Below are 15,424 nucleotides of genomic sequence, written 5' to 3' on the forward strand. Positions count from 1 at the left end.
ATAGCATTCCTTTACTCATGTTTCCTTCCCGTGGGAAACCTGGTACAAGCATCAGAAGTACTCTGGATCCTCTGATGTGAAGAGCCAGATGGCTTTTCCCTGGTCTTAGTGACTCAGGTTCAAGAATTAGAAACCTGAACTGTATGTGGCTACCCTTTGGTTGGCATGTGGAACTTCCAGATGTCAGTAAAGGGAAGATGGGCAGCAGGGCAGTTCCTGTGGTTTTGTGGGGTTTTTTTCTTTTTTTGTCAGGGTCTTCCTATATAGAGTAGGCTTGCCTGGAACTCACAATCCTCCTACCTCAGTTTCCTGGTGTTGGGATTATGATGTTCCAGCATGCCAAATTTATGGCTACTGCCTAGCACAGTAGATAGGAAAAGGAACCCTCCACCTCCAGATTAGATACTACACACCAGGAAAGTAACTTTGAGTCATCTGTTTAGCAACACGCAAAGTCACACATGTCTAGTGAGCTCTTCTCTTGTCTTTTCAAAACCGAAGCAAAGAAAGGGGCTAGAAAAACAATGTTTAACTTCGGGACAGGACTAAAGCTGAATGTTTCCCTTTCTTGCTATCTTTCTTTCTTAAATTTTTATAATATTTTGGGGTGTGTGTCTGACAGGGGTGGTGGTGAGGGCAGGTGTACAAAGGTTGTAGGATAGTTTTTAAAAGTCAGTTCTTACCCATCAGGAATTGAACTCAGATCATCAGGGTTGTAGGCAAGTGCCTTTACCATGGAGCCATCTCAACTGTCCTTTTTATTTTCTTCCAGATTTTTTACAACCAGCTATGTACTTTGATATTGGAAATTTTTGAAAACTTAAAAAATATTATTAGATAAAAGCAACAAGGTAGTTAAAGGCAAAACATTAGTGAAAAAGTAATCTTTTATCACTGTTTGCCTCTGATAAAATTAAACAACAAGAACAACAACAAAAAACCGCAAACAGATGAAGAAAACTGTCTGTAAGACACATAGTACTGGTACCCTGGATTTCAAATCAGTTGGTTATTACGTCAGTGAAGCTGGTTTCAAATTGCAATCATATCAAAGAGCTGAGGGCTCACTCGAGCTTTTCTGCATTAAAGGATTGCTCTGAAGCACTCTGATAAAGTTCACTTCTCTGTTAAACTCTTTCAAAGGTCTCAGCAGGGATGCTTTGTAAAGGGCAAAAAGCCACATCAGAGAATCACCCCAGATACACAACCCTGTCCATCTATACCCTTACAAGATTTCACAATCAGCAAATCCCTCTGAAGAAAATAAAGACCCTTTGTACTATCATTACAAGAAGATCAAGATAATAGACGTATTTTGTGTTTCGTTTTTAATAGAGTTAATATTTTTGAGAAAGCTATTTTCCCGAACATTGTATTTGGATAAATTAAGAGATAGGTAAACTAAGTTCCTTATCTGGGGCTCTAAATATTTCTCATTGTTTCATCTAGCAATAAAAGGGCACCGAAACAGTAACAGGGAGAGAAATGGCCTGTTTCCCCTTAATAATTAATGTGAAAAGAAAACACCTGCTTGCTCGGGTCCTGTAAAAAAATGGTTTTAATACAGGGTCACAGAAAATGCAAAGGTTTTATGGCCCCCTATAAACCAGCTCTTTGTCTTTTCCCACTAATTCTTTAGTGTCACATTTAACAAAACGAGGAAACTTCAGATAATAGGAGTGTTTGCAGATTAGACTAGCAAGCCATAAATAACATGGGGTTTTGTTCACCTAGCGATATTAAGGCAGCTTATCAATGTTTACGCCCTTCCTCTTTGTAATGATTGCTAGCCCAGGCGAAGGGAGCACATGGAGTTTTCCCCCTCTGCCCTCTCACACTGACAGAGTACACATTCATAAGATCCTGTTATCAGAGTCCCTGGTATAAAGAGTACGGTGTCACCTAAACAGTTGCCTGCTACCCGCAAACTTCTGTGTGGGAAGATGCTCCAGCTTTGCGCTTTCCTTCTTTGGCTCTCTCTTAGCAACGGCCTCAGCGCCTACTGTCCAGGACGATGCAGCTGCGATCCTATGCAGTTCGTCCAGTGCTACAGGCTCATGGAAGTACCTTCAGGCATTCCTTCCAACACCAAGAGACTCTACATTAGCCACAGCAGAATCCAGCACCTCCAGGTAACCCTGTCGGCCTCCTCTGACGTTGTTACAGTTTTATTCTTGGGGCACGGTGTCGGTTGAGTTGTGGGGATTTTTATCTTGAATCATCCAAATCAGGCTCTTGCACTACCTGCTTCCTGGGCAGTAGTGAGATGCTCTATGCCTCTGGATATTTCTTTTTAGGGAACTTGCCACAAACACCCTGCCCTGAAAGTCAGAATTTTATTTCAATTTTTTATTCAACAATTTTAAAACCAAGGTTTGACAAAGTACAGATGAAGAATGGGCTCTTTCTTAAAGGGCACATTGCCTAAGCCAGAGAACAAGTCCTTTCAAAGGAAAAGGTTTCATTTTATCCGACAGATAGCAGAACAGAGTATCACAAAACTATCGAAATGAACTGGCAGACCAGACTCAATCCTACAAATTTACATGCAATCGGGCTCCTGGTGAGAACCAAGGGGAGATATGTGATTTTAACTTTGTCAAGCTGCTTGCGGTTCTCATGATGGGCCTAAATGATAATTTGTTTGCTTCTGTATCCAGAAGACTCTGGAAATGGCATTACAGATTTGTCTGACTTTTGTAAGTTAAAAGAAATTGATTTTTGATCTTTGATGTTTCAGAAGGCATCAGGAGACAAGGGCTCTCTCTAGATACATGGACATCTTAGACAAGCTACTAGCAAATCTCCGTGCCTCAATTTTTATTCTTGATGAAGTGAGAAGGCTGCATTAGATAAGTCATCTTCTGGATAGAAAAGTCTATGGTTGTCTGATTTTCCCTTCAGTATTCACTTCTACTGACTCAGAGCTCCAAGCCCCGCGATAAGGAAATAGTTTTCTGAGAACTAGAGAGCTAACCTCTCTCTGAGAGACCTTAGGTGAAGCAATCTCTCCTCCAAAACAGAGGTACCTATGCATTTTCATTTGGTTGAGAATGTTTCCCCAGAGTGGCTTAGTTTAATATAAATGGCATGGCATTACTGTCCAGGCTCAAGCACAGCTCTCTGCGTCTGTTTGCTTTCCCTTCTACTCTAATTGTACCTAATACCAGAGAGCAAATCTGACCTTGCCTGTTGGGTTTTAGCATTTAGACAAGACAGCTGGGTAAATGTGAGACACTTAAATATTTGTTCTGGGACCTCAGCTGCCTGCAGAGTCTGGTAATGATTCTGCCACTTTGTTGTCAATTGATGAGTCATCAAATTCTGTTACTGAATGAGCCAATCTGTCACCTGTTGAGGCTTGTTGAACAGGAGTATTTCCAGGACTTAGTTGTCTCTTGGAAGGGCAGGTCACATCAGAAAGATTGATGAAAGACAGATTGTTTTGAGGGGAAAACAAAGAACTCTAAGTGACCATATTTCACGTGTACACCGTGACACTGTGAAATACAATGTCTATTCTACAGAGAATACAAGGTATGTTCTATTTATTTAGTTTGGACTTAACAGAATTTGGCGCCCATATGAAAAGAAAGCCAACTTTGAGTAAAGTCTCATATTATTAGTAACATAAATTTTGTATGACTTTATTATAATCACTAATAAAAGCAGCACTTCAATGGGATTATTACTTGTTCGTGCAGTTTAACTGTGTTTGGGATTGCCAATGTCCTGCTTGAGATTCAGGATAAAAGACTGAAAATTCTGCTTCTGCCCTTAAGATAAGAGGAATTTTACTTATTAGATTTGCCTGTAAAAATCCCTGCTTCTCTGAGGTTCATGCTTTTGGGCCATGATAGTTTTCCTTTCCCTTTTGCCCACTTAACACTACAAGTCTCTTTCCAGCAAACTCACTGATTTCCCATCACCCTAAGTCCTGCATCTCTCAGGGAACGTTTATTCTCTGAGATGCCTAGTCCAATGTCCCAGTCTCATGCCTCCTTGGTCTCAAAATGAGACCAATTTCCTCAATTCCACTTCACCTCAACCATCTTAGTTCTATCATTTGGCTCTCTGATAATCGTGTCTCATACCTCATCCTTCCCTTTACCACCATGACCATCTCCATCCTCAAAATCCTGACTTCTCCTTTAAGTTGCCTCTCTTACCTTATGGAGACTCAGAGCCCTGAATTTACCCACGTTCTCCCAGATACTCAGCTTATTTCCTATCTTCCTCCTTTCTCTACTGCTTCTCTCTGCAACCCACATTTAATTATCTACACCCCCTTCCAGAAAAAAAGCAACCTAAAAGAAGGTGCTTGTTCTCTTTTGTTTCTCCTATACCTAGACAAGCAGGTGTTGCTGGAGATGTTCACACATCAGATGGCTTGGAGCCACAGTGAATACAAGGTCTCCAACCTCGTCTGTGTTTTGTTCATCCTTTTTCCTCCTTCTTTTTTAAAATTTAATTAGATTTATTTGATGTGCATTGGTGTTTTGCCTGCATGTATGTCTGTGTGAAGGTGTCGGATCCCCTGGAACTGAAATTGCAGACAGTTGTGAACTGCCATCTGGGTACTAGGAATTGAACCCACTTTCTTGACCTCTGAGTCATCTCTTTAGCACCCCATTTTCTTTCTTTCTCTCTTTCTTTCTTTCTCTCTCTCTCTTTCTTTCTTTCTTTTTTTATTCATTCTTTCTTTCTTTTTCATTTTTTTTGTTGTTCAGGTTTGCCCTACACTCCCTCAATCTTCTACAGTTCTAGAACAGCTTTGGGTGTCCCAGTCAATGCTGCCGCCTCACTCTCAACAGATGCCTGGTGGTCCATTCTGCTGACAGAGCACGACAAAGCTCCCATCTTCCCTCATTCCTGCCCAGCGTGTGCCAACACTATGTCCTTCCCACCTCTCTCCAAACCTGGCTCTCGTGTTTGCCACCCCCACATCAGCAGGAGCCATTTCCTCCCTAGCACTTGGTTCTAAATCACACACTAGCTCCTCTTATTATAACAGTGAAGACCTCTTCGTTTTGTTCCTCTTCTCCCTATCATCTCTCTTGATTTTCCAGACTCTGTGCCTATTTCACCTTCCCCCCTTCACCTCTTCTTTCTTCTTCTCTCCCCCCCCCCCCCCGCCCACAAGACAGGGTTTCTCTATGTAGCCTTGGCTATTCTGAAACTTGCTCTGTAGACTAGGCTGGCCTTGAGCTCACAGAAAACTGCCTGCCTCTGCCTTCTGGGTGCTGGTGCTGGGATTAAAGGTGTGAGCCACCACCTCCTGGCACAGCTATTTTTTTTTTTTAGTATTTAGTGTGTGTGTGTGTGTGTGTGTGTGTGAGAGAGAGAGAGAGAGAGAGAGAGAGAAAGAGAGAGAGAGAGAGAGAGAATCCATGCATGTGGAAAGTCAGAAGGCAGCTTGTGAGAGTTAGTTCTCTCCTTCTACTATGTGGGTCCTGGGGATTGAACTCAGGTCCTTGAACTTGGCATCAGATGCTGAGTCATTTCTTAAGCCCCCTCTTCTTTAATTCACTACTGTTTGACTCCTTCCTTTCCCATGTAATGAGAATTCTAAATCATGGCTGTATACTTCCATTTTTTGAAAAATTGCAGTCTCGTGTCCTTTGTGAAACCATATATCTATGCCTCTGCATTTTATCTTTCTGTTCATTTATTTTTCTATACAGTCCTCCCTCCTCCTCACCCTCTTTGAAGTTTATCAGTAAATCATAGTTACTAAACAGTGTCCTTATGTGACCTCAGTCTATCTCAACAGTGATGTTTCCTCTACCTGCTTCTTTAAACCACAGTTTCCCCCATATTTCAGATTTATTCAGCTGTCATTGGGATTCTTTACTTAGATATGAATGAGGATCTCAAAATAACATGCCTCAAACTAAATTTAGTCTTTCTCCCTATACTTAGAGTCTGCTGTGATTGACTTCTTTAACTTAACAGAATATTCTCAAGGTACATCCATACTGTAGCCTGTGTCAGAATTCCCCTCCTTTTAAAGGCTGTCTGAATTTTACTATACACACACACACACACACACACACACACACACATCATATGTTTTACTGTATATACGATATAGTATGTATATTATATAGTATATGTAGTAAATATCTTATATATATCATATGAATGAGAAGTCATTTTTCATAGTAATCATCAGACATTGTATTCTTTCTTCATTTTTCTACTGTGAGACATAGTGCTATGAATACTTGTGTTTCAGTACAGAAGTTTTTGCATCGACCTAGATATTCCCTTTCTTTGGCATCTACATAGGAATACTTTTTTTATGAATGGGGAGCCTACCAGCATTTTGAATGACTCTTGGACTATCTTCCACAGTGGATACATGGTTTTGTATTCCTGCAGCAATTTTGACACCTCCAACCACTCTGCATCCTTACTGACTATCGTTGTTTTTTTTTTCTTTGTGCTTGTAGCCGTCATGATGGCTTCAGGCAGTATTTTGTGCAATTTTGATTTGTGCTTCTCAGCGGTTAACAACATTGAACTACTTTCATTTACTTGCTGGTAATTTGCACATTGTTTTGGGGGAAGTATAAATGCAAATTCAATGCTTTTTAAAGTTAGGTTACTTGTATTTTAATTATCAAGTTGTAAGCATGCTTCAGACAGTCTAAGTATAGGTTTTTTACTATAGATACCACTTGCAAAGTTTTTCTCCCAGTCTGTGGGCTGTTTTCATTTTTTTTTTTTGGCAGCATCCTTTCAATGCACAGATGTTGTTTGCTTTGAATTGGTCTGGTCTCTCTTTTGTGTGTCTGGGCTTCACTTGAGTTTCCAGCCTTCTGTCTAAGACGTTTCACTTCACCCAAGGTTGGGAATATTTATGTCTGTAGTTTCCTCCGAGAGTATAGTTTTAGCTCTATACGTTTAGGCCCACACTCTACATCCAGTCCATTTCTAAGTGTGGTATGAGAAAGGAATCGCCCTTACCTCTTTGTATTCTCCATCTTCTCCTATTGCTGTTCACTAACTCATGTTTACTTTCAAGCCACAAAGAAGTACTGGCTGTACTGAGTGAATGACGTGGAACACACGTGGTACCAAAGCACCATGTGAACACTGCTAGGGCTTTCTCACTGAGAGGCACAGATTCAGTTCAGTTTCTTGTGTCCATGTCTGCACAACAGAACCAAATCACCCCACTATTGTCATTCAAACTTCTACAAGCCCAAGTGTTATATTTCCTTCTAAGGAAGAGGTCAAACGTGAATATAGTTGTGGTAGTCAATTAAAATTATTCTAATGTACATTATTATTATTATTATTATTATTATTATTATTATTATTATTTGTGTGTGTGTGGAAGAGAAGTTATATCAATTTCCAACTGGGTAACTTAACAGTGGGATTACAGGTTATTTTTATTATCTTTCCACATTTCCCCGGAACATTAAGATAATTTATAGGGAACAAATGTTCCTTTCATAATCAGAAAAGAATCTACTTGCTGGTTGCTTCATATAGGCCAGAAGCCATCTCCTTGTGGGATTGGCAGTTTTATCATATATTGGACCTCTAAAGAGTCCAAGGCGGGTGTGTGTGACACCCTGACAGTTGGACCACAGCCGGCCCCAGACTGAAACCAGAAGAAAAGCCTCTTACGGGAAAGCCAGTGGGGGCAAACCTGCTCCACAGCACATCGCTTGCTTTGTCTTGTTAAGAAATCCAAAGAAGCTGCCAGCCATGCCAGAGATAGCTGTGGGGCAAATGCATCTCTCTCCACTTTTGTGCACACATCCTTGCTGAGGTCATGGAAAGGGGAAATCCGGTCTGGCAAATTCATTTTCCCATTGTCAGCTCAGCAAACCCATTCCGAATGTTCAAAATCAGAGCATGACTTCTTCACCATAGAATCACCAGAATTCTGTGTTCTCTACTCTAGTATGTTACAGCCATAAGGTTCCTAAAAATATACACTTGAATAAGAAAACTATATTGGTAGCTTTTCCACTTGCTGTCAGCATACGCTTGGGTGGGCAATTTCAATCTTTCTTCTTTTTTTTTAATTTTTTTGAGGCAGAGTTTCTCTGTAAAACCACTCTGACTGTCCTGGAATGCATTCTGTAGACCAGGTTGGTCTCTAACTCACAGACGTCTGCTTGCCTAGTGCTGGGACTAAAGACGTGTGCCACCACAGCCCGGCAATTTCAATTCGTAAGCCTTGGCTGTCATCTTTGAAGAGTCCATCAACATACTTTGTAAAAATAAAACAGTAAATCTTTAGAAAATGGTGGCTATTTTAGTTAATAGTCATCAAAACTAATCCATGCTGACTCTGAGAAAAATAATAAGAAAATATTTTCCATGCTTGTTAAAGGAAAAAAAGCTAGCAACTAGATTTCGGTTGGTTGTGATAGCATCTATTTATTATCCAGGTTGTTCTCCACGCTTCATAAGCAGAAGTGAAAGCAAACTGAAACTTGGACAGCTTGTTTTGGCTAGTCCTAAAACGAATCGCCCATTTGGATTCTTGCAGATGACTCGTACAGCGTTATCAGGATTTATGATTGGTCACTGAGGATAAGCAGAAGTTTTAGCAACACCAAGTTCTTCTTTTGGGGATCCAACAGGTCAGGAAGTAAAGGTCCATGTCTACTTCTGACTTTATTTAAAAGATAAATGTCTAGGAGAGGTCATTTCAGAATTCAGTGTGCAAGTGGAACAGGCTAGTTCCTTTTGGGAGAGGGCAACTGAAACTCCCCATTGATATGGGAGACCCATTTGTCCTAAAACTGTGTAGATTTGTGTTCAGATCTGGAGTTCCGTTTCAAACGTCATGATTATAGGCCAAACACAGTAAAAATGGTGTGGCTTTGGGATACACAGATCTTGTCAAATGTCTCACTACTTCATGGTCTTCTCATCTCATTACTAGTATTGGCAATGGCAACCCTGAAATGCTGTTGGGAATCTGTAGGGAATATTTAAGAAAGTGCATGGCAGTCGTCAATGCCAAGCAAGTGCAAAGAAACACTTGCTGTGAGGATGAGAGCTAATGAATGTAGCTGATGGATCACCAAGAAGGTACCGAACACCAGCAGCAATATATACCTCAATGCCAGTGTGCACCGTGAGAACACATGGATACCTTTGTCTCTCTGCGAAACTTTTCCATTGGTGAAGTATAAATTGGGGATATTTGGAAAATAGGCTTATTTTCCAAATTAACCATAACTGAAAGCGTTTTGAGTACTAGCCCAGTGGCAGAGGAATCTGTGATATCTGAGCTTTTGCTTCTTGTGTTTTTCCTCTTGTAATCTTAGTTTTTAGGATAAGAAACTTTTTACAGTCTGTTGAGGCATTTGTAGATTGTTGAACTTCTGGCTATTGTAATGCAACAAAAGAACACTCTAGGGCATGAAGCATTGTGCAATTTTTAAGTACTGCTGCCTAGAGAAGAATTTCCTGGATCAGAAAAAAAAATGTAGCAAGAGTTGACTAATAGCACATATCTGCCAATAGTGTGTAAAAGAGTGCTTTTAATGTCTTACACTGGTGGGAGCTGTATTAGTTAGGTTTCTCAAGACCTAAGTTGGGAGGCAGATGTGGAGGGGAATTCAGGAAGAGTTGTGTGTGCGGGGGGGGGTTAGGGATGGTAATGATCTGATTACATTATAAATGTGTATGAAATTCAAAATTTATCTAGACTTGATTTTAAATTATTATTCTAAGAGATAATTTAAAGAAAAACTCCAAAGGGAAGTCTGAAATATCACTAGTATTGCAATGATAATGTGTACTTTTTTTTGGCAGAATCTTGATTTATTTCTCTATTTTCTTGACCACTCCCTTCTCTCTCTCATCATCATCATCATTACTGCTGCTGTTGTTGTTGCTATTTTGCAGCTATCTAACTTCACGGGACTGTTGGCTCTGGAAGATTTTATTCTTTTGGCCAGTGGAACAGAGTCTGTAGAAAATGACACCTTCAAAACTCTGAGTACTTTAAGGACCCTGGAACTTTGGAAAAATAAATTGAGACGAGTCCCCAGTGCTCTCCCAGCCAACCTCGAAGTGTTAAAATTAAACGATAATTCGATATGTACTCTACATAGATCAGATTTTGAAGGACTGAAGAAATTAAAAGTCCTTGAACTTAAAAACAACTTGATCTCTTCCCTGTCTCCCAGCATGTTCCCCTCGTTCATCAGTTTGCAAAGTCTAGTGATGGATGGAAACAATATAGAGTCTATAGCTGGACCACTGAACTTTCCACATCTGAAGCACATGAGCGTGGAGAACAACAAACTCCATCTTATACCAGGGAATGTCTTCGCTTCTTTGCAGAATTTGCAGTTCCTCAGTTTCAGTGGTAACTTTCTGACGAAAATCCCTATAAACCTACCCAGATCTTTACTATCTTTAAAGATGGAGAGAAACCAGCTCAAAGTTGTTAGGTTTCGAGATGTGAGACACTTGGAGAACCTGTCCCATCTCTACTTGTCAGAGAACTTACTGTCTTCTATTGATGGGGCGCAGGTGCTTACCAATTTAACTACTCTTGAGGTCTCCCAAAACCGGCTTCAAACGTTGCCTCCCAGGCTACCGGCAAGGTTACAGAAGCTTGACTGCAGCAGTAACTTTATTCAGAAAGTGACGGCTCCAGAATTCCAGGACCTCCGAGACCTGAAACATCTATTTCTAGACAACAATGTCGTCAGCTTGTTTGAGGCGGGAGCCCTTCAGAGATGTTCTCAGCTGTCCAACCTGGCCCTCGAGCAGAATCTGCTATTGTCCATACCTCTGAGGTGAGTGAATACCGTCATTTGCTGTAGGTTTCAGAAGCATCTGCCGGCACTGGGACACACCAGCTGCCAAGCAGTCATCAGTTGGAAAAGAAAACAAGGGGTTACGATCAGAAATTTCCAACAGTGGTTGAGAATCCCCAGTGTGCAAGCCTAATTGATAGGGAGTTAATCTTTGCTGTTGGAACAATACACACGGTTGCTATCGACACTGACAAACACACTGTAGAAAGTAGATCTTGATTTCTAAGTATATGGCATGTGTAACTGACTGACTAGGCATGGGTAGCCACTAGCAAGGACACCAGGAAACAAGGATGGGGAATATTTGGTAAGATACTTTTAGTTTGAAAAACATCAAGGTAGTACTTATGTGAGAAAAATTTAAATCTATAATCTAATTCCGTGTTGTAGGAAGAATATGAGGAAAGCTTCCTCATATTCTTCAGGGTACTATGACCCAAGGGCTGAAGGAGGCTCTACATACCCATCTGTGTCTGTACGAGTGGGTAAGTACCACAGCCTTGGTCTTACCTTCTGTTTCAGCTTTCTTTGTCTTCTTTCCTTCTGGCCCTTCCTCTACTTGCCTCTCTTCCTCCCCATCCCTTTTCCCTCTTGCATGCCTTCCTCCTCCTTCTCCTCCTCCTTCTTCCTCTTCTTCTTCCTTTTCCTCTTCTTTCTCCTCCTCCTCCTCCTCTTCCTCCTTCCCCTCTTCCTCCCCCTCCTCCTCTTTTTCTTCTTCCTCTTCCTCTTCCTCCTCTTCCTCTTCTTCTTCTTCTTTCCTTTCTCTTCCTCTCTCCTCGCCACTCACATTTCACAGATTCCCTTTCCAAATATTCTCTCCATACACACTTCACTTCAACTGTTTCCCTAACTACTCAACCATGCCCTTAACCACACAACTATCCCCTTAACTTCTCAGCCATCCCCTTAACTACTCAGCCATCCCCTCAACTACTCAGCCATCCCCTTAATTACTCAGCCATTCCCTTATCTATTCAGCCATCCCTTTAACTACTCAACCATCCCCTTAACTACTCACCCATCCCCTTACCTACTAATAGTCTAGTCATAAATTTACATCTGTGTGCATGTGTTTGTGTGGAGCACATGTCTAGACTCATGTGGAGGCAGAGAACAACTTGCCAGTGTTGGATTTCTCCTTCTGTCATGTGAGTCCTGGGGATTGAATCCAAGCTGTCAGTCTTGGCAGCAGGCACCTTCACTACCTAAGCCATCCTTGCTCCCCCCTCCCCGAATTTACTTTTAAGACATAGCATGCTGTTTATTGTATCTATTTTAAAAAATTAAAATCTTTTCAACACTTCATCCAAAAAAAATGACTTCTTGTCCTGTCCACTATTTTTATCAAGTTTCTTATAATTAATATAAGCTTCTGGCTTCCATACACTCCCATGGTCCCACTTTACCTAATTCATTGTTATTTACAACGAATATCAGGAAAGGAAGACTTATATTCATTTGTTTATTTATTGTTTATTTATTTGTTATTTATTTATTTATTTATTTGGCTTTTTGAGACAGGGTTTCTCTGTGTAGCTCTGGAGCCTGTCCTGGAACTCTATCTGTAGACCAGGCTGGCCTTGAACTCACAGAGAACTGCCTACCTCTGCCTTCCAAGTCCTGGGATTAAAGGTGTGCGCCGCCACTGCCCTGCTAGGAAGAGTTGTCTTTAATATGTACAGATTTCTCTTCCTGAGCTGGAAAGGAACTTTTATTGTGTAGTGTGATATCTGTCGCCACTACAGAACATAAAAAAAGTGATTTGCCCTTCCCCCAAAGGGACGGTAATGATTTGAGCAGTGAGCTTCTTTGTACTCTTTCCTGTCCGCCTTCCATGTTGTTTTCAGATCGTCCTGTCTCAGCATTCAAACGCCTCCTGTGTTAGGGAGTTATTTGTCTGTGACATAGCTGCAGAGGCTTCCTCTTCTTTTGTCCTCTAACTTTGAACAAGGCTTTTGCAATACAAAATGTTTTAGGTTTATTGATTTATCAGTTTTTAATAACATCTAGATTTTGAGTCATGGAAGGTTTTTTAATAGAATTAGTAATTTAAATTTTATGATAATATTGTATAATCACACATTAGCTCATTATTTTATGATGTCTAAAATATTGGACATTAGGGTTTTGTTGGGTTTTGCCATTATAATTCAATATGCTACAAACATTTGCAAATAAGTCTTTATGAATTTTTCCTATTATTTGCTGGCTGGAGTTATGACATTATTTAAACTTGTTACATTTCATTACATTGTTTCTGAAAAGAAACCAACTGATGATTGATTTCCTCAGCAGTTTTTAGTATATCTTTGGGAGAGAAATGCTTTAAAGTTTTAAACCGAATTATTTTGTCATTTCGTACATCATAGCATGCAGCTGGTTTCCTGCCTTGAGAAGGGACAGAACTGTATAGAGAAGCGGCTGCTGCTTGTTACCTTGGAGATTTTGAACGATGGCTGATGGAAGGAGCCTCCTCTCACCTCTTGTTTCTTAACCTTGCAGGCTCCCTAAGACCTTGGCCAGGCTGGACCTCAAGGGCAATGCCATCCAGGACATGGCTGAGAGGGAGCTCAGGGACCTCAAACTGCTTCAGGTTCTGAACCTGAGGAACAACAAGATCTCCGCTTTAGACCTCAAGGCCCTGGAGGGGCTGCCCAGGCTCAGGCACCTGTACCTGGACGGAAACCCCTGGAACTGCACCTGCAGTCTCCTCCGCGCCAGGGAAGTCCTGAAGGCCAAGGGCACGGACGTGAAAGGAGGACGGTGTGCGGCCCCAGCAGAGCGACAAGGGGAGAGCTGGATGTCTTCCAAGAAGATCGTGAGACAGTGCGAGCATCACTTACAGCAGAATGAGAAAAGCAAAGAGACCAAGAAGAAATCAAAACTGGAAGACCCTTCCAGCGTCAGACTCAGCCTGGATGATGATGATGATGATTATGAAATAGATTAGTGGTGAGCTTTGTTTTCAGTTTAGAAAATGATTTTTAATGTTCCCTCTCAGAAATACGCTATCATTTAGATACTCAAGCCTCTTTTGTAAGTGGTTTTTGTGTTTTTGAAGGTGAAATAAGGGTAAAGATTAGTTAAAATGTGTGTGGGGGGAGAAACAATTGATGTGTTTCCCACTTTGAAACAATTTTGTGCTTTAGCCTGCAACCTAGGTAGATAATGTCAAATAAAATTATCATTTCATCCACTTTCCATAAATAGAGTATTTGGCTTTTACCAAATAATTGTTGACGTTTTTATATGAAGCTGCTGTTAATGGCCTACACTACAAACTGCTACTATAAGCAATGAGAACAGAATGACTGAGTTACTGGAACCATTCTCGGTAATTCACAGAGTCAACGGAGAAGCTGGGGAGTCTGGTGAGAACAGCGTATTCCCTTCCGCTCAGGAGAGTGAAATACCTAGCAGACAGGCAGACGAGCTGCAGGAAAGACTCCAAGGAGACAGACAGACAGCAAGCTGTAGGAAAGGCTCCTAGGAGAAAGACAGACAGACAAGCTACAGGAGAGGGTTATTTTGGTTGGTGGTCTCTGAGACATCAGTGCATGGTTGTGTGGTACGAGCATGTAGCTGAGGCTTTGTTCACCTCAAGGCAGCCAAGAAGGAAAGAGACTCGAGAAAGGAGTCACCAACTGGAAATGGCTTTCAACTAACCCCCAGTCACCCAAATTCTTCTAATTAGTCTCTACTCCTAAGTTCCATTATTTCAATGGTGGCATGGTGGGGTGGGTTTGGGTATGGGAGCTAGGGATCAAACTACTTGAGGGACTCATACAGAAGTATGCATCGGAGACATCCTTAGCTTCTCCGGGGCTCTCCTCTCTGGAGAATAAAGCACTTTCTAATACTTCTGAAGTCTGTTTTCCTCCATGCAAGATTTCTACCCTTGGAGGCAGTGGGCAGGAAGGCCATTTGGCCTAGTTGACTCCAGAAGGTCTTTACCAAAACCCAAAGAAACTCAGAAGAGGAAGTGTGAGTTAGCGGTGTATTATCACAGATGTCACTGCATGGTGCTTTGAGTTATAACATTCAGTTTCTCCCAGTTAACCACAGGCTCCACAGTGTCTTCCTTCTGGTTAGCTGCATCTTGAGGGTTGTTTGTTTGTCTGTGAATAGGAGCACACAGATGGCAGAACAGTACTTTTCTCTGTCCATTTCTGGGTACACTCTATTTGTAAATACATTTGAAACCCCATTCAAAGTTAGTTTTTGTTCTCATTAGTAAAAAGTTATCTGTGCATAGATAGGAAAGATTTCCATCAGATATCCCTCATGGCAGAGAAAATAAATAGGGGTCAGGAAGCTGGGCAAAGAGGCCACCAAAGGTAGACCTTTCTCCTCTGGCATGTTTTAAATTAAAATTTCACACAGGTTTTACTTCATTTGATTTATGCTTGTGTTTTCTTTCTTCAAAATATTTATGAAAATTGAAATTCTTTGAGAGGAGCCCTATGTATATTTTGGTTTCTGAGATTCCCTAGTACACTGACATTTCCTTCCTCAACACAGAAATACGTAAATCAGAGAATGCATACACAATTTTCCTTGCTATTACACAGGGTAGACCTATAGTTCTCTCTAAAAAAAAAAGATTAGTTATG

General features: G+C 41.0%; 1 protein-coding gene across 1 annotated transcript; it reads left to right on the forward strand.

Annotated features, from left to right (window-relative positions):
• Window positions 1–1,831: 1,831 nt before the first annotated feature.
• LOC125394395 (nephrocan) lies at window positions 1,832–14,007 on the forward strand. Its single transcript, XM_048425237.3, has 3 exons — window positions 1,832–2,132; window positions 9,889–10,790; window positions 13,314–14,007. The coding sequence occupies exons 1-3, from the start codon at window positions 1,944–1,946 to the stop codon at window positions 13,759–13,761; spliced, it is 1,539 nt and encodes a 512-aa protein (XP_048281194.3). The 5' UTR covers window positions 1,832–1,943; the 3' UTR covers window positions 13,762–14,007.
• The last annotated feature ends 1,417 nt before the right edge of the window (window positions 14,008–15,424 follow it).

This window comes from Myodes glareolus, chromosome 1, assembly GCF_982192425.1.
Source record: "Myodes glareolus chromosome 1, mMyoGla1.1, whole genome shotgun sequence".
Classification (NCBI taxonomy): Eukaryota; Metazoa; Chordata; class Mammalia; order Rodentia; family Cricetidae; genus Myodes; species Myodes glareolus.

Excerpts from the sequence above, each read along its gene's own strand:
- LOC125394395 (XM_048425237.3), top strand. The coding sequence starts at position 1,944 with ATGCTCCAGCTTTGCGCTTTCCTTCTTTGGCTCTCTCTTAGCAACGGC. Across the intron at positions 2,133-9,888 it reads GCAGAATCCAGCACCTCCAG|CTATCTAACTTCACGGGACT; the intron begins GTAACCCTGTCG and ends GCTATTTTGCAG. Across the intron at positions 10,791-13,313 it reads CTATTGTCCATACCTCTGAG|GCTCCCTAAGACCTTGGCCA; the intron begins GTGAGTGAATAC and ends TTAACCTTGCAG.